General features: G+C 41.6%; 1 protein-coding gene across 1 annotated transcript in view; it reads left to right on the top strand.

Annotated features, from left to right (window-relative positions):
• Positions 1-26,782, top strand: part of FMN2 (formin 2) — an 828,101-nt gene that overhangs the window by 501,627 nt on the left and 299,692 nt on the right. The window contains 1 exon segment of the mRNA XM_029594024.1: positions 10,181-10,273. Within this exon segment, the coding sequence (XP_029449884.1) occupies positions 10,181-10,273 (93 nt within the window).

Genomic DNA, 26,782 nt, shown 5'->3' with positions numbered 1-26,782 from the left:
TGCATAAGATAGATTTGCATGCACTGCCTCCTATGTAGGAAAATCTATCTCCACCATATTCATGATGGATATCCTGAAAGCCTGGCCTGTTTGTGGCACTCGAGGACTGGAGTTTGCCATCACTGGCCTAGAAAATGCTGTGTGTCAATACAACAGTTTGGATAGGCCATTCTAAAGAGCTTATTTGTCTTTTGGCAGTTATCCAGCCTCTGGCATTATATTCTGTAAAGTATGTAGCATAATTTGGGTCTCACCTACTTGTGCAGCTGGTCCTAGTCCTGCTTGTCCACGAGGAAAGCAAAGCTGCTCACCTGTAACATGTGTTCTGCATGGACAGAAGTATAAACCAACCATACAGTCTGAGAATTGAAGATTAGCTTTCTTCAGACTGAGGAGACTCGCATGTGGCGCTTGTGCGGGAATACACACACATGCTCAGAAAGACTGTCTCCATCTTTCTATGCTCCTAAAAGCTATCCTTTTAGGTGCCATCAGATGTCACCCAGTGTTGCAACTGGTTTGACCTGCTATCTACAGAGAACACGTTAAATGTGAGCACCTTTGCTTTATCTATTGTTAAAGGGTTGTGCTGTTTTTGGGGAGGGGCATGGGGGGGAGGGGCAGCAGAGACAAGTCTCTACAATTGTCCCATGTCTGTGGCAGGATACTGAATCATTGTGTTTAGGACAATATAGATCTACTTTATCTGGATGGTAGTGGACAATAGTGGGAGATCCCCAAAACCCATTAATGTGATTAGATGCTGTCGCACTGGATGATGGCAACATTGGTGCAAGTGGAATACAGCTGTACGACTGTTATTTGGGGTCAGTATATACTTGTGTACAAGCTGAGAAATTTCTTCTCTGAGATCAGCTTTTAAAAATGTTTTCAGCTTAATGTGCACTTGATAGCAAAATTTTAGACTAAAAACTGGTCACCTTGAGTTGTGGCCTGCTTGTATCACAATGGATACACCACTGTTTGCTACGGATTAGCATTTCAGTGCAAATATAAACATGAAAGTACTACATTGGCTGTTATACCTGGCTGCCTGACATCAGTGCTGCAGCTGCTTAGTGTTTGCCTAAACAAGCCGTTCAAGGATCATGTTAGAAGGATGTCGCAGGAGTAGATGTGCTCTGGAGACATGTGTAATCACAGGAGGGAATTTAATGAAGCCTGATATTGATCTTGTTGCAATTTGGGTCAAAGATGCATGGGATGAGGATCCTTCAGACATGGGTTCACCATTGTTTCTTGAAATGCATTGTAAGCAATGCCATGGACAGCACCGAAGATGTCATGCTGAAAGCGATGTCCATGAAAATGGTGAGAAAATGGCAATGACGACAGAAAACGACAACGTGTTCACCAACGAGATAACGGATGCCAATTTTGAGCAACTATTTGGCACCACAGATTGAGAAAATGCTTTTGAAGGAGATTTACTTTATTTAAAAAAATGAATGTTCAATAAAGTCAGTTATGCTTAAAAAGAATGGCCTATTTCTGACAGTTTGTTGCAGGTACCACTGTAGGCTATCAAATTTTGAATCGTTGCCTATATGCATTTTTCTGGTTTGAGGTTAAAAAATGGTCAGCTTATACATGGATAGGCTTATACACTAGTATATACAGTAATTGTACCTGCGATGGGTAATCCCACTGATTGTGATCAGCTGAATGATGTCTGAAGAGTAGACTATTTGCTGGGAGAATTGTTGATGGGCTTACCAGGTAACAGGATGGAAGAGTTTTGTATTGTTTGGCTGGCTCTGTTGTTGTCACATGGTTGTATATGCTAATAAAGTTGTGGCCCTTGATGTCCACATTATATGTGTGTTGACTTGATGAGCAATATTAATGTATTAAGGTGTTCTTACTGTAGTGCCCATGATGTTGGGCAATATCTTAGTCCATCTCTATAGTCCTATAGCCATTACGGAAAGGGTTAACAGACTATCTGCACAACTAGCAGACTCCTATTCTTAAATCAGATGTAAACTAAAGCCAGACTTTCAGTCAATTTGTGATTCATGTTTTACTGTACTTACAACTCCAAACAAGGAATTGTCTCAGGAAGACCTTGATCCCTCAGTGTACTGTACTGTAATTTGAACAATGACTTTAAGAAATTTTTATGTGCATTTGATTGCTGCTTGTAGTTCTTAAAACATAAATTGTGCCTTGCCTGCCTACCTGCTTTAAATTATGACTTTCAAGTTGTAGATAGTAATTTTAAAAGTTGAATAAGTGCATAGACAGGCATCTATTTTATTAAGAGATCATATAGCTATATATCTTCTAAATAAAACAATTTCTGGTTCAGATGATTCCTCTTAGATGTGATGTCCAGAACCTTATTGGCACAGCGTCTTGGATTATTTACATCAAAACACAATTTTGAGGAGATAAAGTTAGTGAAGAATAGAATAGTGTCTCCCTGCACTGTAACTTTTTAAATGTCAGTACAGAGCTTAGTACCGATTAATCCTCCTCCTGGAGCATATCTTGCCTGATGTGGAACAGGGATGGGATTAATGTTTGGTATTTAAGTTCTGTAAAGCTGTCATTTTTGTTGCAGGCTACAATTTAACTAGCACTGTTGTAGTTAGATGAGTTACTGTTAATGTTTTTCTGGGGTTTTTTTCCAAGTTATCTTGATTTTCAGTTTTTTTCATTCTCCATTTCCTAATTGCAAATTATCCAATATGCATTTACGGTGTACATGGGTGTATATATGTATGAGTGCATGTGTGTATATGAAATGTTTGAACAAATGTCTCTTGGACTATCCACTAACTTGTAAACTGTAAAATAACTCATTGGAGAGTCTATACTGATATCTGCAGGATCAGATGTACCAACTGGCAGACTAGGAAGTGTCTATAGACAGCAGCTTTGCTGTGTGTCACTTGTTTTACATCAGTTGTAGGGCCACACCATAATGGGGAGGACGGAGTAGCTGACTATCCACATGGATAAGGGTAGCAGAGGATATAAATTTGCCACTGGATATTTGTTGTTTTCAATTAGTAGTTCATATTTCTTGTCAGGAGTGGTGCCTGATGATTTTCTGGTTTATGTAGTTGAATTTTAATTTTGCAATTGTAAAGTAGATTATCTTCAAATTTAGGGCCCGATTCATAAAGGAATTTTCCTACATATACAGAATGGAAGAAATGCCATAATGAATCAGGCCCTTACTGATGTGGTAAGAGCCTGCAAAAGAAACAAGATATATTACATTTAAGGGGTGTGTATATGGATGTGATTGTTTCAGGGTTTTTTTCTAATTACTGTGAAGAGAAAAAAGTGTCATGCTTGCCTAGTTTTCATCCAGATTAATTTTGTTCTTAAAAGCAATATAGGACTAGTTGTATTGAGAATATTTTCAATAAATATAAAGTGGGATAAATTATTTAGTACATCTGTCTAATAATGCTCGACTGCTCATGTGCTATGAATGGACATACATGCCTAAAGGGATTTCTGTACCTAAGAATGCATATTCCAGGGGAAGGCTGAGGTATCCTGCTAACCTAGTTGAATATTGGCTATATCCACCAGGTTAGCCAGATAACTTTAGACCTGCTTTAGAGCTTTCAGTTAACCGGCTTTGTATGCTCGGCAGGCCTGGTGCTACCGGGTCTCCATACCGTGCAATTATACAGGGCAGCACACCTGGAGGGGTGGTGGAAGAAGCAGCCTGTGAAGCCGCCGGTAGACCTATCCCACCAGCAACACTAGAGGAGGCCCGTGAAGCCATGGTGGACTCTATCCTACCGGTGGCCCAGAAGAGAGAGAGGCCCATGAGGCCACCGCTGGATCCCATTTCACTGGCGGCCCAGAAGAGGATGAGGCCTCCGATACCGCCAGCGGACCCCATCCTACTGGCGGCCGAAGAAAGAAGGAGCTCGTTCCTCTACTCCTTCTCAGTGCTGGTGAATACTATTCAAAAATACAATTGGTTTCACTGGTTTTACTTTTATATCATTTCGATTAGCCGCATACTCAATCAAATCCCTTAGACTTTTTTATAATTTGATTTGTAGGAGCCATACACAAGGAGTTTGTCTGTCAATCAAACTCACAATTGGTCATAGGTCACATAACTTTATTTATAACTCCAATATTTTTTTTGTATTTACTTCATTTTTTATAAAAGTCACTTGCAATAGGTATTGCCAAGTCTCGACGAACTTCAGTGTTAATAATACATCTCTCATGGGAAAATCCAAAAAAGTCAGTGGTATCAGTGCAAACCAGTCACCTCCTCTGTATATTTTCCAAGTGAAATAATATTTATCCCCATAGAAGACAATGTTCTAATTCCAAATTCTGACACGATCCCATTTCAAACCCAAAGGTCCTGCTTCAGGGGAATTGTCCACGCCAAACTTTACATCTCCAAATCAGATCTTCCCTTCATTCCCACAGCACAGAAATGGCTTATTTAATCTCTTTTTTTCGCGGTCTGAACTCAGACTCGCAACTTCAAAAACCCATGGGGACTTTTATCCTTCCTCCGAAAATGATGTATCCTCTCAAATAGTCCTCAATAAGGTTGTCTCTACTCCACCTCAACGATATACGGAAGTAATAAAGCATCTCATATAGTCTTCAACCAGGTCGTCTCTCCTCAATCGTGAAAACGCCAAAAACAGAACAACATCTCAGCCAGATCATCCCATTAGATGGTTCACAATTCTTCAATTCCAACCAAGCCGGCGAACCCACGGAGGCTTATGTCCTTCCTCCGGAAAAATGTTGTAAACTCAAAAGGTCCTCAGTGAGATAGTGTTGCGGCGGAATAGAGACTATCTGGAAGTAATAAAGGATAGTCTTCAACCAGGTCATCTCATTGCATCATTCGCGAATATAACCGAGCCGATCCATCCCCCAATATAGTCGATTTTTATTCCATCCAATATATCCTGTATACTATTCAAAACATGTGCAGCTAGCACATTTTCTATGCTGATTTCATGATGCATGAGAATCAGCATATTGGGGAGAAGCAGCAGAATGGCTCCCACTGGAATGTGTGTGTGTGTGTGTGTGTGTGTATGAATGAGAGCCTGACCTGGGGTATGGTGTCTATGAATGAAAGCCTGACCTGGGGTGTGTGAATGGGAGCCTGATTGGGGTGGGGGTTGTGTGAATGGGAGCCTGACTGGGGTGGATGTGTGTGTGAATGGGAACCTGTCTGGGGTATGGGTATGAATAAATGGGAGCCTTCCTGGGTGTATGTGTGTGTGAAGAATATTTGTACTGACTCACTAATTCATGCCTTACTCAGGATGACTGGAAATAAAAGGTTTTCAGGTATGGAGAGTGGTGAATTTTCCATCCTTATTAATTTTACTTATTGGATGTCTGTCTGCCATTTTGAAATAATTTATTGTTTGATAAATTTTAAATATTTCTCATGAGCTGTTAATTATTGGATGTTATTCTATTCCGTAGATCATTGGCAATATTCTTTTTATAAGTATGGTTTTAGTAATGTGATTGATTTATATACCTTGATTTTGTTTGATCAGTGATTTATGAGGACTGGTGATATTTCTGTTTCTCCATTGCTGCATTGCATAGAGTCCAGCTTGTTGCAGTTTCCAGTTTCCTGTTCATCTTCTGTTTATAGTCTCTTTATTGTGAATTTGGTAAGGGTGAGTCTGTGTTCTGCATGTTTAATTGAGGTGGGGTATTCTTTGTTTAAAAAAAAAAAATGAGGACGTGAGCAGCACAGTAATTGTTTGCACAGGGCAGCAAAAATGCTAGCACTGGTCCTGATGCCCAGATAACCCCCTGCTTACCAGGATATCTTTTAAAGATATCCAGAAAAGCGGGCAGTTATCTGGCCACACAAGGCCCAGTTAACGTTAGACCTGCTCTAAAGCAGACTCTAAAGCAGGTCTAAAGTTATCCTGCTAAGCTTGCTGGATATACTCAATTTTCGGTTAGGTTAGCAGGATATCTCTGCCCTTCCCTGGAATGTCCCTGAAATGCCCCTCTTTTATCTGGCTAAATTACAGCTGGATAAGTAGTTATCCGGCTCTAAGTGGCTGAATATGCTACTTGTGCCATTTAGGTGGATAACTTTTGAGTTATTCATCTAAATGGCTTTGAATGTGGACCTCATTATACTTAATTTCCTCTTTTGTATTCCACCTCAGCAATGAGTAGTTTTTCCCACTGTGCTTAAAGTACTACATTTGATTTCTAGATTGTCATTTCACAGTACAGAGGAGGGTACAATTGTAAAACACAAATATATATATATATATATATATATATATATATATATATTAGGGATGTGAATCGTTTTTTGACGATTTAAAATATCGTCCGATATATTTTAAATCGTCAAAAATCGTTAGGGCCATGATACAATACCAATTCCCCCGATTTATCGTCAAAAAATCGTAAATCGGGGGAAGAGGGAGGGCAGGAAAACCGGCACACTAAACCCCCCTAAAACCCACCCCCGACCCTTTAAATTAAATCCCCCACCCTCCCGAACCCCCCCCAATGCCTTAAATTACCTGGGGGTCCAGCGGCACACTAAAACACCCTAAAACCCACCCCGGCACACTAAAACCCCCTAAAACCCACCCCGACCCTTTAAATTAAATCCCCCACCCCAAATGCCTTAAATTACCTGGGGGTCCGTAGCGGCGGTCCGTAGCTTAAATTACCCCCGGGTCCGTACAGTCCCATTGAATGGGACTGTACAAAACATGGACATAGTCTCTCTTCTGTAAAGACTTTTTTTTTCTGCTGATCATAATCTCCAGTTAGAGAAAATCATTTGCCTGTGTCCTTGTGAATTGCTCAAGGACAGTGGAAGCACTGTGTAATAACCTCACCAGTTAGGGCCTTGACATTCTTTCCAGTTCAGGGGGAAGCCTGACTTTAATTCCTCCCTCTTCTTGGAGTGAATAGAGCAAAGGGTATGGGTGAGGGGATTATCCTATTAATGTTTCTTCCATCTCCCAGCCTGCTTTGCTTGCTCACAAGTCTTCCATATGAAGTATTGTCAAAAGCCATTCCGAAATCCAGTAGGCTCCATTTGTTGCCATCTGTCTTCATCAAATAAATCTGTTTTTGTCTGGCGAAATCTTCCCCTTGTAAAACTGTTGCCGAGAGTTCTGTAAACCACTAAGTTCAAAGTATTGCGCTGTTCTGTCATTCAGTGTTCTCATTAATTTGTCATCAAAAGCTAGATGGATGCGGCAGTCCATAACCACAGCCAGTTTCTGCTGTATGAATAATGCCATTGCAGAGAGCGATTGAAATTATTCCCATGGTAAGCTACGAGTTTTGCATAGGGAATTTCATCTTCTAAAAAAAAAGATTTTGCAGCATCTGTGAATATCGAAATAGCTTGTAAACCTATTTATTTTTAAATGAGGTAGTTCCTTGCATACCTGATTGCATATCAATACAAACTCCCCTTGGGATCTGAGCAAGTAAGTTTTTCATAAGTCTACTGTGAATTTAGGTGGCTTTTGCTGAGATCTGTGGTAAAATCTACATTTTTTCCAGAATTGAAGTAGGCTGTATTCTCCGGTATGGTTACATTTAAGACAAATACACACATCCTTTTTCATAAGTACTATTGATTAATTTGGTTAAACACGAGATGGAACTGTTCCGTTCTGATCTGGTTTTAATTACCAGGACCAGCAGGTTTGCCATGATTCTACCCCTTGTGGTAGCTGCTGTGGAGTTATCTTGCTGTGCAATTATAGCAAATGTCCTGCTCATTGCTTTGCCCCACTACTAATGCTATCTGCTTCTACACAAGGCTGCAAGCATACAGCTGCTTCCCTCCCTCTATGCTGGACTACCATATATCAGCCTCCTTCCAGACGGGCTGTGCTGCTGGTGAAGTAAGGTTTCCTTGCCTGCATCCCTCACTCTGCTGTACCAGGCTGCCAGCTGACTGCTGCCTCCCCTCCTACGGTGTGGTGCACGAGGCATGCAATAATTAGGAAGCATAGTCTGCAGTAGTTCTGGAGGACTGGGAAAGGGCAGATGGTGGTTTCCTGTTCATAAAAGTGGAAGTAAAGAGGAGACTGGGAACTACAGGCCAGTTTGAGCTCTGTGGAGCGAAAACTAATGGAATCACTGTTAAAACGGAGGCTAGTGCAATTTTTGGAATCCAGTGGATTCAGTCTGAGGCGGCATGGTTTTACCAGAGGTAAATCTCATCAGACAAATCTGATCAATTTCTTAGACGGGGTGACCAGAGTTGGATCAAGGGAGAGCGTTAGACACAATGTACTTGGATCTTAGTAAGGCCTTTGACAAGGTTGTTAATGCACCCTTGGTATGGATCCTAGAGTGACTGACTGGGTTAGAATAGAAACTGACTGAGTGGGTGGCAACAAAGTGTGGTGGTAAATGGAATTTTCTCTGAGGTCACAGGGATCGGTCCTTGGACCGTTCTTTTCAATATTTTTGTGAGCAATGATGGAAGGGTTGTTGGGAAAGGTTTGTCTTTTTGCTGATTAGACCAAAATCTGTAATAGGGGGGACAGCCAGAAAAGGAGTGCAATAGGGGGGACAGCCAGGAGTGGAATGGTGGTGGGGGGTACAGCCAGAAAGGAGTGGAAAACATGAGGAGGGATCTAGCAAAGCTCAAGAATAAGGTCTAGTAGCTAAGATTTAATGCTAAAAAATGCATACTAATGCATTTAGGATGCAAAAACCAAGGAAAAGATACTGTACTGGATAAGAAAATCTTCTAAGCACAAAGGAAAAGCAGGGTCTGGGGATAATTGTATCTGGTGATCTTAAAGTGGTCAAACAGGTCGATAAAGCAATGGTAAAATCCAGAAAGAAGTTGGGCTGCACAGGGAGAGGAATGGTCAGCATAAAAAGGGGAAATATTACCACTGTATAGGTCCATGGTGAAACCTCACTTGGAATACTGGGTACAGTTCTGGACACTGTGCCTTCAAAAGGATATAAATAGGATGGAGTCCATCCAAAGAGTGGCTACTAAAATGGTCAGTGATGTTCATTCTAAATCACATGAGGATAGACTTAAGGATGTAAACGTATACACTATAGAGTATAAGAAAGGCTAGATAGGGGAGATATGATAGAAACATTCAAATGTCTAAAAGGTTTCCATGCACAGGAGGTGAGTTTTTTTCAATAGAAAGGAGGCTCTTGAACAAGGGAGTCATGCAATGAGGTTGAAAGAAGGTAGATGCAGGAGTAGAGTTAGGAAATATTTCTTTTTAGGGAGGGTGGTGGATGTGTGGAACAGCCTCCCTGTGGGAAGTAGTGGAGTCAAAACCAGAATCTGAATTCAAAAAAGCATGGGATAAATACAGGGGATCTCTAAGGAAGTGATGGTAATTATAATGCTACATTTATTGGATGAATGGGCAGACTGGATGGGCCATATGGTCTTTTTCTGCCGTCATGTTTCTATGGTGCTGTATGCAAATATTAATATACTAAGGATTTATTTCATAAAATATTATTTCTGTTTGCTCACATCTCTGCATATGCAGCGAGCTTTAGCTTGCACAGACTGGTGTGTGTGTGTGCGCATATACACACACATATGTGTAAATGCATTTTTTTTAAAATCCTGGCTCATTCTTTACAGCAAATATAAAGTTAGTGGTTCACAATACATAAAACATTTAAAAGTATCATTTGTTTATGGCATGTTGTCCAAAAAAAGAGTCGAAAATGAGTTACATGAATTAAACAGTGATCGGATGCAGTTACAAGCAGTGATTCAGCATGCCTAAACAATATCCAAGTAATATGTTGAGAAACTTTGTAAAAACTTCCCAAGGAAGTTTTTACAAAGTTCACCTTCACTTATACTTTGGGGGAAAAGATAATCACTCCGTAAAGACACATTTATAAATCCTTTGCTACCAAAATGTTCATCCTTCTCATCTGCTGTTTATGTAGAGATATTTCTGATTTCATTCTTCAGTTGGTTTTACCCTGAAAATGACTTTAATTTCTGTTATCTGTTATGCTGATTTCAGTAATAGAAATGTAAGGAGACTTGCTAAGAAAAGTTAGACTACTGGATCCTGCAAACATATTGATATTAGAAAAATATCAGCCTGTATTAGACCAGTTCCAACTCAGGTGTACATTTCTAAAGTACATAATTTTGCTTTAATTTCAGCATGTGAGAAAGACGCACAGAAAGTTTATCAGATATCCTTAGAAGAACATGTTCAACCGTTCAAAGAAAAAATGGAGCAATTTATTGATGAAGGTAAACAGCCGTTATTTAACCTTGTCAGACTTTCGCAAAGACAAAGGTGGGGAGACACTGTTTATAGGAGCAGAGTGAGAATATTTGCTTTGGCATCAGGCTATGGATTAGCTCAGTCATTTGTTAAGGGCTTTAACAGAATAATAGCAATAGTGGATGAAGGCAATATACGAGATATTCCTGGTCTTCTGACAGACAAACCAGATTCCAATGGGTTTAAAGTATTCACAGCACAATCCCACATGAAAAATGTTGCTCTAAGAATTACCAACTCTAAAATGAAGGGGATATTGGTTTTTAGTTGAAGTTGGCATGTAAGTAAGGGAAGCATTTTCTTGGTCAAACCTTCATACAGATGTTAAGTAATAATTCATTAGGTTTATCCAGAATTTCTAAGGCAGACATTACCCTCTCAGTGTACTGAAGTGCGGCATCTGCTGGCATTAAACATTTTAGATGCATTTAAGATTTGTTTGTAATTGACCACCTTAATGTTTATGAATGAATGACAGTAGAAGCAGGCTTAAGAGGCATTTAACTACTTTGTAACAAGTTTGACTTTCTGACATTACTGATGGTTATCAATTCTGATTGATATAACCTCAAAATTTGTCCTCAATTTGTTCATTAACTTCTTAGTCCCTATGTTACTTGTACATTTTATAAGTAGCTTCTGTGATTTTCATATGCTAAAAGTAATGAGTAGCAGAGGGTGATAAAATTTGCACATTCATTTAGTGAGTTGTCATACATCAGTAAAGCTGCAAATCTGTAATGTCAGTGGACAAAAAAAAATGCTTCTCTCTGTAGTTAGAAAATAAAATTCCAAGGAAAATCACTTAACACTAAAGTTTCTGATGCCAATGTATCCAAGAGTGTTAGAATATTCAGGTATTGAACAGTTACCCAATATTTTCCTTTAAAGAGATACTAAATCAAAGTCCATATCTCCCATGCCTAATTCAATTTTCAAAACGTTTGTGTTTGTTTAGCATTGGGGTAAATGAGAAAGTTTACCCTAAAGTTTGGGGGTATTTAAAATTGAAATTAACTATTTTTATCACTTTCATATATTGATACTCACAATAGCCAATAACTTTGTAGTCCTACAGCATTGGAATTCAGTAGTTTTCCTCATTCTAATTAAAGAATCGAAGTTAAAATAAGTGTGTCTGTTATTAAAACCTTCCTGTCATGGCTATAGTTATATCATAATTCACAGGGTGTATGTACAATGCTTGTCTGATTTGTAAATTGCAGTCATTTATAAGGGTGTCCTAATGATCAAAAGCTACAATACCCAGAGTCAACTGTTAAATTTGTGAATATAGAAAAATATATTTGAGACAATCATAAAAAGAACATAAGGTGCTCTTCACAAGAACATAAGAAATTGCCATACTGGGTCAGACCAAGGGTCCATCAGGCCCAGCATCCTGTTGCCAACAGTGGCCGCTCCAAAATCGGCCTCGGAGGGAACTTTCCTTCCGCTCCCCCCCCCCCCCCCAACTTTGTTGAAGAAGTTACGCCTGCGTAACTTACGCACGCTGGCCAACGGCCGGCCCACGATCCCGGGCATAGCGGCAAATGGCCGCTGTGCCTGGAGGCTCAGGCCAAGCCCCCTCCCTGTCCCAGGACCGCCCACGCCCCGCCCCTTTTTGCAAGCCCTGGGACATACGCGCATCCCGGGGCTTGTGCACACCGCCGAGCCTATGCAAGATAGGCACGGTGCATGCAGGGGCAGCTTTTTGGGGGTTTCGCGCGTATCCCTTTGAAAATCTACCCCTTAGGGAATAGCCATTGCTATTACTGGCAACTTGATTAATAGCAGTTAATTAACTTCTCCTCCAAGAACTTATACAAACCTTTTTTAAACCCAGCTACACTAACTGTACTAACCACATCCTCTGGCAGCAAATTCCAGAGCTTAATTGTGAGTTGAGTGAAAAAGAATTTTCTCTGATTAGTTTTAAATGTGCTACTTGCTAACTTCATTGAGTGCCCCCTAGTCCTTCTATTATCCTAAAGAGTAAATAACCAGTTCACATTTACCCATTCTAGACCTCTCATGATTTTAAAGACTTCTAGCATATCCCCCTTCAGTCGTCTCTTCTCCAAGGTGAACAGCCCTAACCTCTTTAGCCTTTTCTCACAGGGGAGCTGTTCCATCCTCTTTGTTATTTTGGTGCCCTTCTCTGTACCTTCTCCAGTGCAACTATATATTTTTTGAGATGCGACAATCAGAATTGTAATCAGTACTCAAGGTGTGGTCTCACCATGGAGTGATACAGAAGCATTATGACATTTTCCGTTTTATTCACCATTCCCTTCCTAATAATTCCTAACATTCTGTTTGCTTTTTGACTGCTGCAGGATACTGAGCTGACAGTTTCAGTGTATTATCCACTATAATGTGTAGATCTTTTTCCTGAATGGTAGCTCCTAATATGGAACCTAACATTGTGTAAGTACAGCATGGGTTATTTTTCCCTATATGCATCACCTTGCACTTGCCCACATTAATTTTCATCTGCAATTTGGATGCCCAATCTTCCTGTCTCACAAAGTCCTCCTGCAAATTATCACAATCTGCTTTTTATTTAACTACTCTGAATAAGTTTGTATCATCTGTAAATTTATTACCTCACTCATATTCCTTTCTAGATCATTTATAAATATATTGAAAAGCATTGGTCCAAGTACAGATCCTTGAGGCACTCCACTTTTTACCCTTTTTGCACTGAGAAAATTGACCATTTAATCCTATTCTCTGTTTCCTGTCTTTCAACCAGTTCGTAATCTACGAAAGGACATTGCCTCCTATCCCATGACTTTTTAGTTTTCTTAGAAGCCTCTCATGAGAGACTTTGTCAAACACCTTCTGAAAATCCAAATACACAATATATACTGGTTCAATTTTATCCACATGTTTATTAACACCTTCAAAAAAATGAAGCAGATTTGTGAGGCATGACTTCCCTTGGATAAATCCATGCTGACTGTGTTCCATTAAACCATGTCTTTCTATAAGTTCTCTGATTTTGATCTTTAGAATAGTTTCCATTATTTTCCTGCCACTGAAGTAAGGCTCACTGGTCTATAGTTTCCTGGATTGCCCCTGGAGCCCTTTTTAAGTATTGTGGTTACAATGGCCACCCTCCAGCCTTCAGGTACAATGGATGATTTTAATGATAGGTTACAAATTTTATCTAATAGATCTAAAATTTCATTTTTGAGTTCCTTCAGAACACTGGCGTGCATACCATCTGGTTCAGGTGATTTGTTACTCTTTAGTTTGTCAATCTGGCCTACTACATATTCTAGGTTCACAGTGATTTGATTCAGTTCATCTGACTCCTTACCCTTGAAAACCATCTCCGGAACAGGTATCTCCTCAACATCCTTATTGGTAAACACAGAAACAAAGAATTCATTTAGCTTTTCTGCAATGGCTTATCTTCCATAAGAGCCCCTTTAACCCCTCAGTTATCTAATGGTCTGACAGACTCCCTCACAAGTTTCTTGCTTCAGATATATTTTAAAATGTTTTTAATATGAATTTTTGCTTCTATGGCCAACTTCATTTCATATTCTCTCTTAGCCTGCCTTATCAGTGTTTTACACTTATCTTGACAATGCCTATGCTTTTTCCTATTTTCTTCTGATGGATCCTTCTTTCAATTTTTGAATGATTTGTTTAACTAAAATAGCCTTTCACCTCACCTTTTAACCATGCCAATAATAGTTATGCCTTCCTTCCACCTTTCTTAATGCATGGAATACATCTGGACTGCACTTCTAGATTGTGTTTTTAAACAATGCCTGTGCCTGTTGTACACTTTTAATCTTTGCAGCTGCAGCTTTTAGTTTTTTTTCTAACTATTTTCCTCATTTTATCAAAGTATCCCTTTTGAAAATTTAGTGTTAGAGCTGTAGATATACATATTGTCCCCCTTCCAGTCATTAGTTCAAATTTAATCATGTTATGATCACTTTTGCCAAATGGCCACCCCACTGTTACTTCTCCCACCAAATCCTGTGTTCCACTAAGAATTAAATCTAAAATAGCTGCCTCTCTCATTGGTTCCTGAACCATTTGATCCATGAAACAGTCATTTATTCCATCCAGGAACTTTGTCTCTAGCATGCCCTGATGTTCCTTTTACCCAATCAATATTGGGGTCATTTAAATCTATAAAGCATACATGTGAATGAGTATACCAACTTTATTGTCAAAATTAACCTAACAGTCACAATAAATAGCATAAATTCACTCACACTTATACACATTAATTCCTCTGTTTAAAAGCTACATTATAATACCTATCAGTAAGCACTGTTTTACAAGACAGCACATGAGTTAACCTTGTATATTGTCTATAACATCAATAATTGTTATACACCCTTATGATAATTATGCCATTCACAAATCTCAATAGAGAAAACACATGATCACAATATCTTCAGTTATTTTCTCCTTCAATTAACAGCCATTTTCTCCATGATTCTTGATCTTCTTTACATTAACCTTGACTAATGTTTGCTTTGTTCTGTGGATTTGTGGAATTTCACCATTTGGAAAATACAAGGAGGTTTCAGCACTGACTCTGCTCCTATTCAACCATTTTATGCTGCCTGGAAAAAGGGGTCCCCTGACTGGTACTGCCATTATCTCCAGATGGCAGTACTGTTGGGTGTTGCCTCTTCATATGATGCATCATGCCAAAATTAGATGTCCCGTTTGCTTGCCTCTGTTAATAGCCCTGGCACAGTAATTACACTGAGCAAAACGCGGGTCCTCAGTCACTTTAAAGTGACTCCAGATCACAGATTTCTTTCATGATCCCATCTCTATAGCCTTCAGGGTGGATGCTGGCACTGGAGCTGAAGTAGTGGGTGCACCCTGAGAAGCAATGCCAGGGGTATCAGTCACACTCTGTGCCTGTGCTGACTGCTCTTCCTCCTCCTCATCATCATCATCAGTTTCATCTCTTCCCTGCAGCACTGAAGTGGAGGCTAAGACCGGACTAACTAATCCTCCTAAACCTTCTTCAGCTATTACTTCTTCCATTTCTGATGATGAGAATCCACACAAGATGATTCATCATCAGAAGCAAACAGTGCCTGCACTACATTTTTAGTGCTAAGTCGAGTCTGCTCTCGCACTGCTGCTTTTGGGTGTCGCCATTTTGTCTTACATGACTCAGCCTCCCCTTCCCTCACCTCCACAACTACAGGGTCAGAAACAGGTGGTGGCAATGCATCATCTTTAAATTTCATCTTTTTCTGGATGGGACTGCCTGCCCCTCCAGAGATTTTAGATTGGAACAGGTCCCTTTTTAACTTTAATGGGGGACTGGCACTGCCTTTTGAAGTGCTTCCTCTGCCAGTCCCAATCACTCAATGCCTAGATTTCCCTGCAATTATGGATTTAATGTCACTGCCTACTAGGGATTTCAATTAAAATAATTATTTCCAAAAGAGGCCCACTGGGGATTTGGCTTCACAGAGCACCACTGTCCCAATATATGTGAGTCTGAAAAACTGACCAGTGCACTGAATTCTTGGCTTAAAAGAGCACAAAGAGACAGTCTGCAATAAAAAAAAAAAAAAAAAAAAACAAAAAAAAACTGCAGTTAAAGCATGGCTTGCTTGGCACAGTAGCAAAAATGAAGAAATATCTTTTTCAATGGAAAATTCTATCAAATTAGCTAGAAACTGAATATATCTGCCACCCACAAGGCCCAAATCCTGCTTGCAACCTACCCCAGGGGTAAAATATAAAAATAACCCACAACATGCCACTGCTAGCAGCTTGTCTCAATGGGACAGACATACAGTCTGAGATCAATTAAAAAAAAAAAAGTATGGTCAAAGCATGGCTAGCTGCGGCACTGTAGCAAAATCAAAGAAATATCTTTTTCAATGGAAAATTCTATCAAAGTAGCTTGCAATTAAATACAGATTTCAGACACTCAGACTAGCTCTGAGTAAAGCCACCATCCCTGGACCACCTCCCCTGACTACCCCCACAAAGAGAGAGTGTGGCACGCCATGTGCTTAAGGTATAAATAGTGCTGCGTCATCATGAATAGCATCACAGAGCACTGAGTGAGAGTGGTGATTGGCTGCATTAGAAAAATGCTTAGCTCTGATAGGTTGCATTCTCGTCTCCTTGCCAACCTGTCTGACCCACTCTATGACAGGGCTGTGAGGTCACTTATGACTCACAGGAAAGGGCTGGTTTTTGCTATGGATACTCCCACATGGCCGCCTCCTATTTCAAACAGCCGGTAAGAAATCACTGCGAACCAAAAGAATGAAACTAATATGATTAATATGATATGTTGTATTCGTGGGGGATCGTGATGCATTTCACAAACCCACAAATACAATGAATAGGGACTTATGCGTTGCAGATTGCCCATGCGTTGAAAACAAATGCACATCCCTACCAGTTACCTAGATTTATTTTAACTTATGGGGTTCAGTGGCAGCAAAGCCAGAAAAGTCTTAAAAAGTGCTATATAGCTAGATACACAAGATAGCCAGATAAGGCTTCAAATACTAGTTATCCATCAATCTTACTTATCACGTTAAGTAGAGCTTTTCTTTTACTTATTTACAGGCCGATACAGTAAGGACGCGGTAGAAAAAGTGTGGCAGTGCCGGGCGCCAGCTCGTTTGCCACGCGCACAGTTTGGATCACATACCGCTCGATACAGTATTTAAATGGCATGCAAATGCAAGCCGCGTCCATGAAGCGCAATCCATTTTAATGTATAGAGCACTATACAGCGCCTATACAGTATCCTGGGTGCGCTGGTACCTGTCATTTCAAATGTCATTTCAATTGACATTTGAAATGACAGGTACCAGGAAGTGGATGGTTCTCCTATGCTCGGGCATCGGGGATTGCCAGTCCTCTCTCCCCCCCTCTCGAAGCAAGGCACACTGGCGCAGGGCAAACATCGACTCGACATGTTATTAAAGCAAATAGAAATTGTAACAAAAGTAAACTTACTGCATGCTTCCAGCAGCCCCAGTCCTCTCTCCCCTCCTCCCAAGGCACCCACCGCGGCTCCCCTGCCTCCCGGGGGCAGCCGGTGGCGAAAGCAGCTTCCAGCAGCCCCGCCGGCGAAGGTGCATGAACGTATGTCCAAGTTGGGTGCTCAAGCAGCGAAGGCGCATGAGCGCACGCTGTGACCTCGAACGTCCATCCAGGCGCTCAGGTCACGGCGTGCGCTCATGCGCCTTCGCTGCTTGAGCGCCCAGATTGGATGTGCATTCATGCACCTTCGCCGGCGGGGCTGCTGGAAGCCGCTTTCACCACTGGCTGCCCCCGGGAGGCAGGGGAGCCACGGTGTGTGCTTCGGGAGGGGGGGAGAGAGGGCTGGGGCTGCTGGAAGCATGCAGTAAGTTTACTTTTGTTACAATTTCTATTTGCTTTAATAACGTGTCGAGCCGATTTTCGCCCTGCCCCTTGCTTCGGGAGGGGGGAAGAGAGGACTGCCAATCCCCGATGCCCAAGCGTAGGAGAATCAGGCCACACCATGTTACTCGCTTGCTCCAACCCACTTCTTTGACCGAGCTTGCCTATTGCTGTCACATCCCTCTAACGCCAGGGTCAGGGTAGGCAGTAAATTAGCGGGTTAAAGACGCGGCAAAACAGTTGGTTAAAAAGGCGATAATCGGACCGCACGTTACTGTATGGGAGGGAATAGCTAATCCGATCGTTTACATATCATATACATGCCACGGGCAGAAAGGGATATGCATCGATTTAAAGAAGCGGTAAAGATTGGTAAAAATGGATAGTGAATCGCGGGTTAGACTTACGCGGCCAAATTGTAGGTAGAAAGTGGGTTAGAAAAAGGGTAACCGCGGCCGCGCTTTACTGTATTGGCCTGTTAGTTATCTTACTCAGGCAGATAAGTCTTAAACAGCACTACTTAGCCGGATAAGTTGCTAAGTACTATTTAGCTAGACATTTTGTCACCACTTAGCCAGATAAGGCAAACATGTTGGCTAGGTTTAAAATATATTTTTTGATACACGAGCACATTCTTGGATAGATTTATGTGTATTTTATATCATGTTCACACATTTGCTGCATATATGGTGCACTCACACCATGTTTTAAAGTCATCCTCAGGCTTTAGTGAAAAGACCAATTTTAATTTATGTTAAACCATTTTAGTGTGCATGCTTTTAGCAACCTTCAATGTATTGGCCTCCTGATGCCATTTAACTAGTTTATGTATACAAATTTAACTAGAACATAATAAATAATGTTGACTTCTAGCTTGTTATATATCTGCAGTATTGAGAGACACTTTCCTGGAACAAAAATACAAGACTTCTTTGGAAAATATAATAGAAATTATTATACCTATTCAGGCTTCAAAAGCAAGATGTAATAATGCCCTAACAGATTTCATATTGTTCCATAATGATGAGCATTTTATGGATGGAAGTTCAATGATGCACTATTAATTTAATTTTTCCTATTTTGGTAATAGTTTGCCAAAAAATATATTTGACAGTTGATCACAAAATACTTTAAAGGAATTCACATATTCTTAAAAGATACACTCCTCAAGGTGTTAAAATGAAATGTTCCTTTGTTTTTCTAAATCATCCAAGGGCACCATTTAGCTGAGAATGCTTGCCAGTTGTATTTAGATAAACAACAAAATCCCTTAGAAAAACCCATCCAGATCAAAAGCCTGTCAGACAAGGAAAAGTAAAAAGAAGTGCTGCTTTCAACATACCCTCCTTTCAAGTTTTAATTCAATCCCACCAAGAAAAACAAGGGAGTGCATATGGAACACATTGAAGGTGTTCCATTACAAGAGAACAGATTAATGATTCTTACACCTTGTATTTTAACCCTGTTCTAAATACTGTTGTGATATTGTTTTAACATGCTGAAACCTTTCAAACCACCAACAGCACAGACAAGATACTTAGAAATGCAAATTGCTGCAGTCCAAATATTACTAGTACAAACCTCATAACTGCACTGTAAATTGATTGTTAAAGTCTCTTCTTTCACTAGAACTAAGGAAGATGTAAGTCATGGGGCTTGACCTACCATTGAAACAAACTTTTAGATACATTTTAAGAGAGAAATATTGAAAATGGGTTTGTCTGGGTCATTTAAGTTACCCAAACAAACCCCTAAGATCTAGATTTCCCACTCCAGCAAAATTTTACCTGGGCAAAATTTATCTGGATAGAAAGAGGGCGGGCAGGGTGTTGTGGGAGCACGTCCTAAATGTATCCAGGTAGCACAGATATCCAGATTAATTTAGCTGAGTAGATCTAGTGAAGAAAATCATTGTTCTAAAGTTACTTGGGTAAGTCTCGCTGAATAATCTGGATAAATTTACCTGAGTAACTTCTTGCTTTTAGCACTTCTCAATAAGGACCTCCAAATAAATTGGTGTGTAGACTATACCCTTTCCTACAAAACACTACTGAATTATGCAATCAGAAAACAATTTTACCCAGACTTGAGAGACATCTTAATGCCATCATTTTTAGGACCTCGATTGTCATCTGTCCTCAACTAATAAGAAATAAAATCCCAATTCAAGAAGTTAAATCAAAAGTAGCATTTACAGTATTCATTAACTATATTGATCTGACAACAGCACTGATAAGAGTGTAGTAAAGATCACAATCAACTAGAGAATATTGAAATCAAGCAGAGATTATTGGGGGAAAGACACTGACATGAGAAAGTTCAGATCATTGCTTTTCTTGTTTGTTTTAATAGTATTGAAATACAGCATTTTTATCCAATTTATATACATTCTTTACTTTGCACTTCTTTCCATTTCTGTGCCATTCTTCAAACTTTTCTGAGTGCTGAAACATATGACATACATGTAAACAGTCTGCGTAATAAAGTTGTCATGATGTATACAGATTAAAACTTAGCTATTTGCTTGAAGCAAAAATTATTTCATGTTGAATGGGAAATAATGGTTTTACAAGGCCAAAACCATTACATATAAAGCCATGCTCAAAAGCTGCTTAGAGACCAGCTATCTTTCAAAGAAACAAACAAAAATGAACACTTTAATGTCCTGACTCTATTCAAGCAATTTTCAGATTCTTGAGGCTCCCAAGGAAGAAAGATTTTTCAGTAAATCTACAACAAAATAGTACAACATTTTTATTGGGTTTAAAAATTAGGTGAGCGTGCACCTTGACCCAATAAGGGACAGTGTTCTAAAAGCAAGGTGAGATGGCTGTTAAGCAAGAAAGCACTAAAATTATGAGGTAGGGATTCTTCAGTTAGAAAATTTACCAATGAGTGCACCATATCAAAATAGCAGGAATGATTCTTAGAATAATCAGCAAAAAACAGTCCTAAATGGGGTGTACCAATGCAAGGACAAAAATTACAAAAGCCAAAATCATCTCTTAAATATGTAGATAAGACGATATATTTTGGAGACCATCATAAGGGAGTCAGGTGTGTCCCCAAACACTTTATTTCCTACATTTTTCAAATTGCACGTAAAATCACTTACTATCCATAAAGGTCGCATTGGAATTCCCTATTGACTTGGAGTGTAAAACCATCTTCACCCAACATAGATCCAAGGGCAATCTGCTTCTGGAGCAACTTTGCTCAGCAAAAGAATCTTTCATACCCCCACCACAACACGTGTCAATTGGGAGACTTTTCTAAAAGGACAGGCTCCACCTTAACCAGAGTGGAACCAGGCTGCTGGCGCTAACTTTTAAAAAGGAGATAGAGCAGCTTTTAAACTAGAACAAGGGGGAAAGACAACAGTCACTCAGCAGTGCATGGTTCAGAGAATGCATCTTTGAAGGATACTAATGAAATGGGAGAGTTAGGGCATCCTAATAGAGAGGCTCCAATAAAAGAAAAAGTAGACCATGTGCCTATAAGTAAAGAATCACCTGAGCCAAAGAATTCCAAATTATCCCTTTCAACTGAAAAACAGGTTGTTAATAGAAACAAAAAATGGACTTTGAAATGTCTGTATGCCAATGCCAGAAGTCTTAGAAGTTAGATGGAAGAGTTAGAGTGTATAGCAGTGAATGATGAGCGAGACATAATTAGCATCTCAAAGACCTGGTGGAAGAAGGATAACCAATGGGACACTGTTGCAATCATCCCTTCCTGACAGCTTCACTCCGCCTACCTTTCTTTCTTTGCACCTCCTCTCGCTATGGATGGACGCCTGGCTGCGGCAGCGTCTGCCTGCCGTCCTCTCCAGCATCCCCGGACAGGCTTGAGCGCTGACTCCCACCATGCTCTGCTGGTACCTTAGGGTGCGCGCGCCACGCAACCCTCACTCTTATTTCCTACTTGGTGTGAACCTCAGGGGCGTCCCCCTGTGATGATGTCACGCTGCCCGGATATTTAAAGCCTATAATGTTTGCTAGCCTTTGAGTTAGCAAGGGGGATTCTTACGGATGGGATTCGCTCTCCGTACCCAGCTACTCTGCCTCTCCAATTTTCCATTGGACTCTTAACACTAACGGGGTACCCGCTCCTCAGGGGCCTCACTTGCTTTTCAGGTCACTATCAGGAAACCGGTACTCGCTCCTCGAGGGCCCATGTTCCCTGACTCGCTGCCTGCTCCTACCTTCTCTTCTGCCTGGAAGGATTCGCTATCTTCAACACCAGTGAGTACTACCATCTTCACCTCAGCTATTCCCTGGAACCAGGTACTCTCTTCTCGAGGGCCTGCTCTCCCTATCCTGGGGTTCTCCATACTGGGGCTTTGTGCTTATTCCACTGTACTCATTATTCTCAGTTCTTTCCACTTCAGCACTGCTACTGGAGGAGTCGCTGTTCCAGCACCTGATGGATACTAGCCCAGCCAGGCTGCTTCTGTTGCTCACTACTGCCATCTCTGGTGGCTTCACCACATTGTCTAATAAAAGATCAATCTCTGTGTTTGTGTGTCCTAAGCTGAGCCTGACCTGTGACACTTCACGGGACTTCCCCCCATGGGCTTGGTCAGCTGCCACAGTGTCCAAGGGTCCACCCAAACCTCACTAATTATAACAGATAATGCTATATCAGGGTACTGATAGGGAGGTTCAACTTGGTGGGGGGTGTGGCACTATGTCTGGGAGAGTATAGAGTCCAACAGGATAAAGATCATATAAAAGACTAAATGCCCAGTAGAATCTATATGGGTAGAAATCCCATGTATGCTGGGTAAGAGTATAGTGATAGGAGTATTCTACCGTCTACCTGGCCAAAATGATCAGACAGATGATGAAATGCTAAGAGAAATCAGGGAAGCTAACCAATTTGGAAATGCAGTAATAATGGCAGATTTAAATTACCCAATGAGGTAAACAATATGGGTGAAACCCCAGGCCCTCAACCCCATCTAGCAGTCAGGTGGCAGGCCAGCATCCCCCTGCCATGTGGCAGAAGCGACAACCCACCATGGAGGAAATGGGGTGGTGTTCGGTAATGCTAGCCCAGGGTAGCAGGCAGGCAGCCTTAAAGGTTGTAACCAGGAGCATCAGGGAAATGATTGTCCTTGATGACCAGCCCTTGCAGATAGTGGAGAATGTGAGTTTCAAGCATTTGCTGAAGGTCTTAGTTCCAAATTACAAAGCCCCTCCAGAACCACATTTAGCAGAAAGGTCATCCCCAGCCTGTACAACCAGTGTCGCAGTCGCATCCAAGCACTGCTAGCTAATGCACACTCCCCTATACCTTTCACCTGCAATATCTGGACTGCCATGAATGCTGCACACTCTTACCTCTCCCTGACAGCACACTGGTGGGACCTGGCTGAGGCAGGGGCTGGCAGCAGCTTTATTAGTGAACAAATATCAGGCTGGAGGTGAGCTTTACTGCACACCCATCTGACGGACCAGGCCCATACCTCAGCCAATATTCTAGCATGCATCAGACAGATGCTGGTGGGCTGGCAGCTACACCAGCGAGACAGGAATCTTCAGGCAGGGTTCTTTGTCACAGACAATGGTGCAAACATGATAAAGGCACTAGCCGATGGGTGCTTTCAGAACATCCAATGTTTTGCACACACTCTGCACCTGGTAGTGAAGTCAGCTCTGGGGTTGGAGTCCAATCACCAACAGAATGAATACCTGCATACATTAATACACAAGTGCAAGAACATAGCAGCACACTTCCACAGAAATGTGAAGGCAGGGCAGACTGATTTGGAGATTCCTCACAAGCGTCTCATTCACGACATTTCCACCCAGTGGAATTCCACCTATATGATGTTGCAGAGGTTAGTGGAGCAGCAGACACCCCTTCATGAACTTTCTGTGGCAATGGACATGGGTGTGCAGAATCCCCTAGGCATCAAGATTGGTTAGTCATGAGTCAGCTGGTAAAAATCCTGCAGCCCTTCAAGAATGCCATGGAGGAGATGAGTTCCAGAAGTGCCACCTTGGCTGATATCATCCCTATAGTTAATTTTCTGGAGGAAAATTTGAAGGGCTTTAAACAGGAAGAGGGAATGACAGCAGAGGTGCTGCATTGTCTGGACTTTTTTACAGAAGCAGGTGCAAGAGAGATTAAGGTCTTTAACAGAAGACCAGACATACATGCTCGCCACAGTCTGTGATCCCTGTGTGAAAGGGAAACTCGCCCTACAGTCCGATTGTCCGATTGTCTCACATTTGTGAAGGATCTGCTGTTAGTAAACGTCCGTGAACAGGAGCGCCATAGGCAGAGACAGATTAGGCATGAAGCAGAGGAGGAAACAGTGGGCACTTCAGAGAGTAGTGCAAGCCCAAGCAGGAGCAGCACTCTGTCAGCGACAGCTAGTACTTCCTCCTCCTCCACTTCAGTACACCTTGTTGCCCATAAAGAATCATCTGTTCTGCTATGGGCTAGAGAGAAAGCAGCTGGCATGAGTGGCTCTCAGCCCACCCAAGCAAAGTAGACACCAGCACAAATGTCAGTGACACAGTATCTCTCAGAGCCCACAGAGGACATGCAAACAGATCCGCTGGCATATTGGGCCCACAAGTCCACTGTTTGACCACACCTAGCCAAAGTGGCTCAGCGATATGTCATGTCCACCAACCAGTGTGCCCAGTAAATGTGTATTTTCAATGACAGGGGGATATCATGAGCCCTCACCACTCAAGGCTGGCACCAGAGTTGATGGAAATGCTAGTGTTTTTGAAAATAAACATGCCTTTGCTTGGGTTTCCAAATTTTTCCTGTGAATGGCAAGATGAATAAAAGCAATTGAAAGCCTTGCAGCAGCTCCAACTGCCTCCTGTGTACCTGACCTGAAACGCTGTGCCAGTCTGTCCACTGTCCAGGCCGTATATCCCTAGAAGGGCCTGACCTCAAACGCTGTGCCCGTCTGAGTTTAGTTCTAGTATTTTTTATTTCAGTTTCATGTATTTGTGCATCACTTCTTTCCAGAATATTGTTTTTCCTGTTTTGCAACATTTGGAATGTAAGAACTTAAAAATCTGATTTCAGACGTTTGAAGCTTACATATTTCATATGCTCAATAGTTTTCATGACCTTTAAAATATGGGCCATTTTCCCTAAATCTTTCTTAGGTGCCAACATTTTCTACTACTATAGAAAACTGGTGATAGTTGCACTCTAGTTCATCCTCTGTGTTCCCATAGTTTACAGAGGCACTGTGTAAACTACAAAGTCAACATAGGTTGATATTGTAGATTTGGACTTGAGTAGCGGTTTTCTAATTTCTGAGAAGCTCTTCAAATTCCTCTGTCATCAGCTGAAGTGCATAAGTACAGTTAATAGCTTCTGGGTATTCACTAGACTCAAACGGAACCACCATACTCTAGGGCAGGGGTGGGCAAGTCCGGTCCTCGAGGGCTGCAAACCATTCGGGTTTTCAGGATACCGCTAATGAATATGCATGAAATAGATTTGCATACAACTGAGGCAGTGTGTATGCAGGTCTCTCTCATGCATATTCATTAAGGATATCCTGAAAACCCGACTGGTTTGCAGCCCTCGAGGACCGGAATTGCCCACCCCTGCTCTAGGGGCCAACCCATTCTAGGGAGCAATTTCCTGCGCAAAGGAAAGGGAACTCTCCCTGGGTGTAGCCAGCCTATCTATTAGCACCCGTTGACCCATGTTGAACCGCTGTTCACATGGAAACCTCCTCCACATTGGCTCGCCACGCTTGAAGGCTCGTGCTCCACTCTAGGGGCCAACCCATTTCAGGGAGCCCTTTCCTGTGCAAAGGAAAGGGAGCTCTCCCCGGGTCTAGCCAGCCTATCTATTAGCACCCGTTGACCCATGTTGAACCGCTGTTCACATGGAAACCTCCTCCACATTGACTCGCCACGCTTGAAGGCTCGTGCTCCACTCTAGGGGCCAACCCATTTCAGGGAGCCCTTTCCTGTGCAAAGGAAAGGGAGCTCTCCCCGGGTCTAGCCAGCCTATCTATTAGCACCCACTGACCCATGTTGAACCGCTGTTCACATGGATCCACCTCCGCCCCTGCCTTGAAAATTCTCGTTTGTATATCTGCTTCATCCACCAGATTTTAAAAGACCAGCGAGAACTCACTAGACTCCAACAGAAACACCCCACTCTAGGGGTGAACCCATTCTAGGGAGCCCTTTCCTGTGCAAAGGAAAGGGAACTGTCCCTGGGGCCAGCCTTTGTGCCTATCAAAACCACAGGGACCAGACTACCTCCGCTCTGCCAGCCTGTCTTGTCCCTATCAACTTTCTGCCACTCTGCCTCGCTAGCTTACACCAGACAACTCACTCTACTCCTTGTGGTGTTCTTGCCACTATCATGGTTCCTCAGTGTATTGGTGCTAGTCTTTCTGCTGCTTTGTCCCTTTATTGGCGCCTCGTGATTTTTTCTGACACTTTCTGCTTGCTATGTTCCCCCTTCATTGTGCTGTAGGATGTTGATGCCACTTGTTTTGCTACTTTGCCTGTCGTGCTGCCTTTGAGGGTTCATGCAACTGTTATTAGTTCTCTCTTTTGAAGCTGTGGTTTGTTTTTCACACACTCGCTGCTGCTTTGCACCTCTCTTAAAGCTCTCTTGCCATTCCTGGTACCCCTTTGCCCCTTTACAGTGCCTTAGGCTATTCATGCCACTTTGGTGCCACTTTGCCTCAGTCTATAACTACCTTGGAGCTCTTTTCTCGTTCTGATGATTGCTCCCCAGAAGTTTCATCAGAATTGATAAGAAAACCCCAATTCTGTAGCCAAAAATAGGCTGCAAATACTTCCACCATTGACTTTAATGGGAAAACAGACAACAAATAAAACTAATCAACGAATTGTTTTCCCCCCCTATGAAACTAATGCAACAAATTTGGGTCCTGGTGCACCAAAACCAAAACAAATGTTTTCCTTCTGTACATTCCTAGTAACTGGCGGACATCTGCTATGCATTCATATTTCTTCTCCTAATTGTAATTAATTATGTGAGGAAATGTATCTTGCGTATTTTTCCCATTGATAGCAGGGCTGAATTAACCATGCTGTCATGGG

Source organism: Rhinatrema bivittatum, chromosome 3 (assembly GCF_901001135.1).
Source record: "Rhinatrema bivittatum chromosome 3, aRhiBiv1.1, whole genome shotgun sequence".
Lineage (NCBI taxonomy): Eukaryota > Metazoa > Chordata > Amphibia > Gymnophiona > Rhinatrematidae > Rhinatrema > Rhinatrema bivittatum.
Note: the sequence above shows the minus strand (reverse complement) of the source record. Positions and strands in the feature narration are given on the sequence as shown.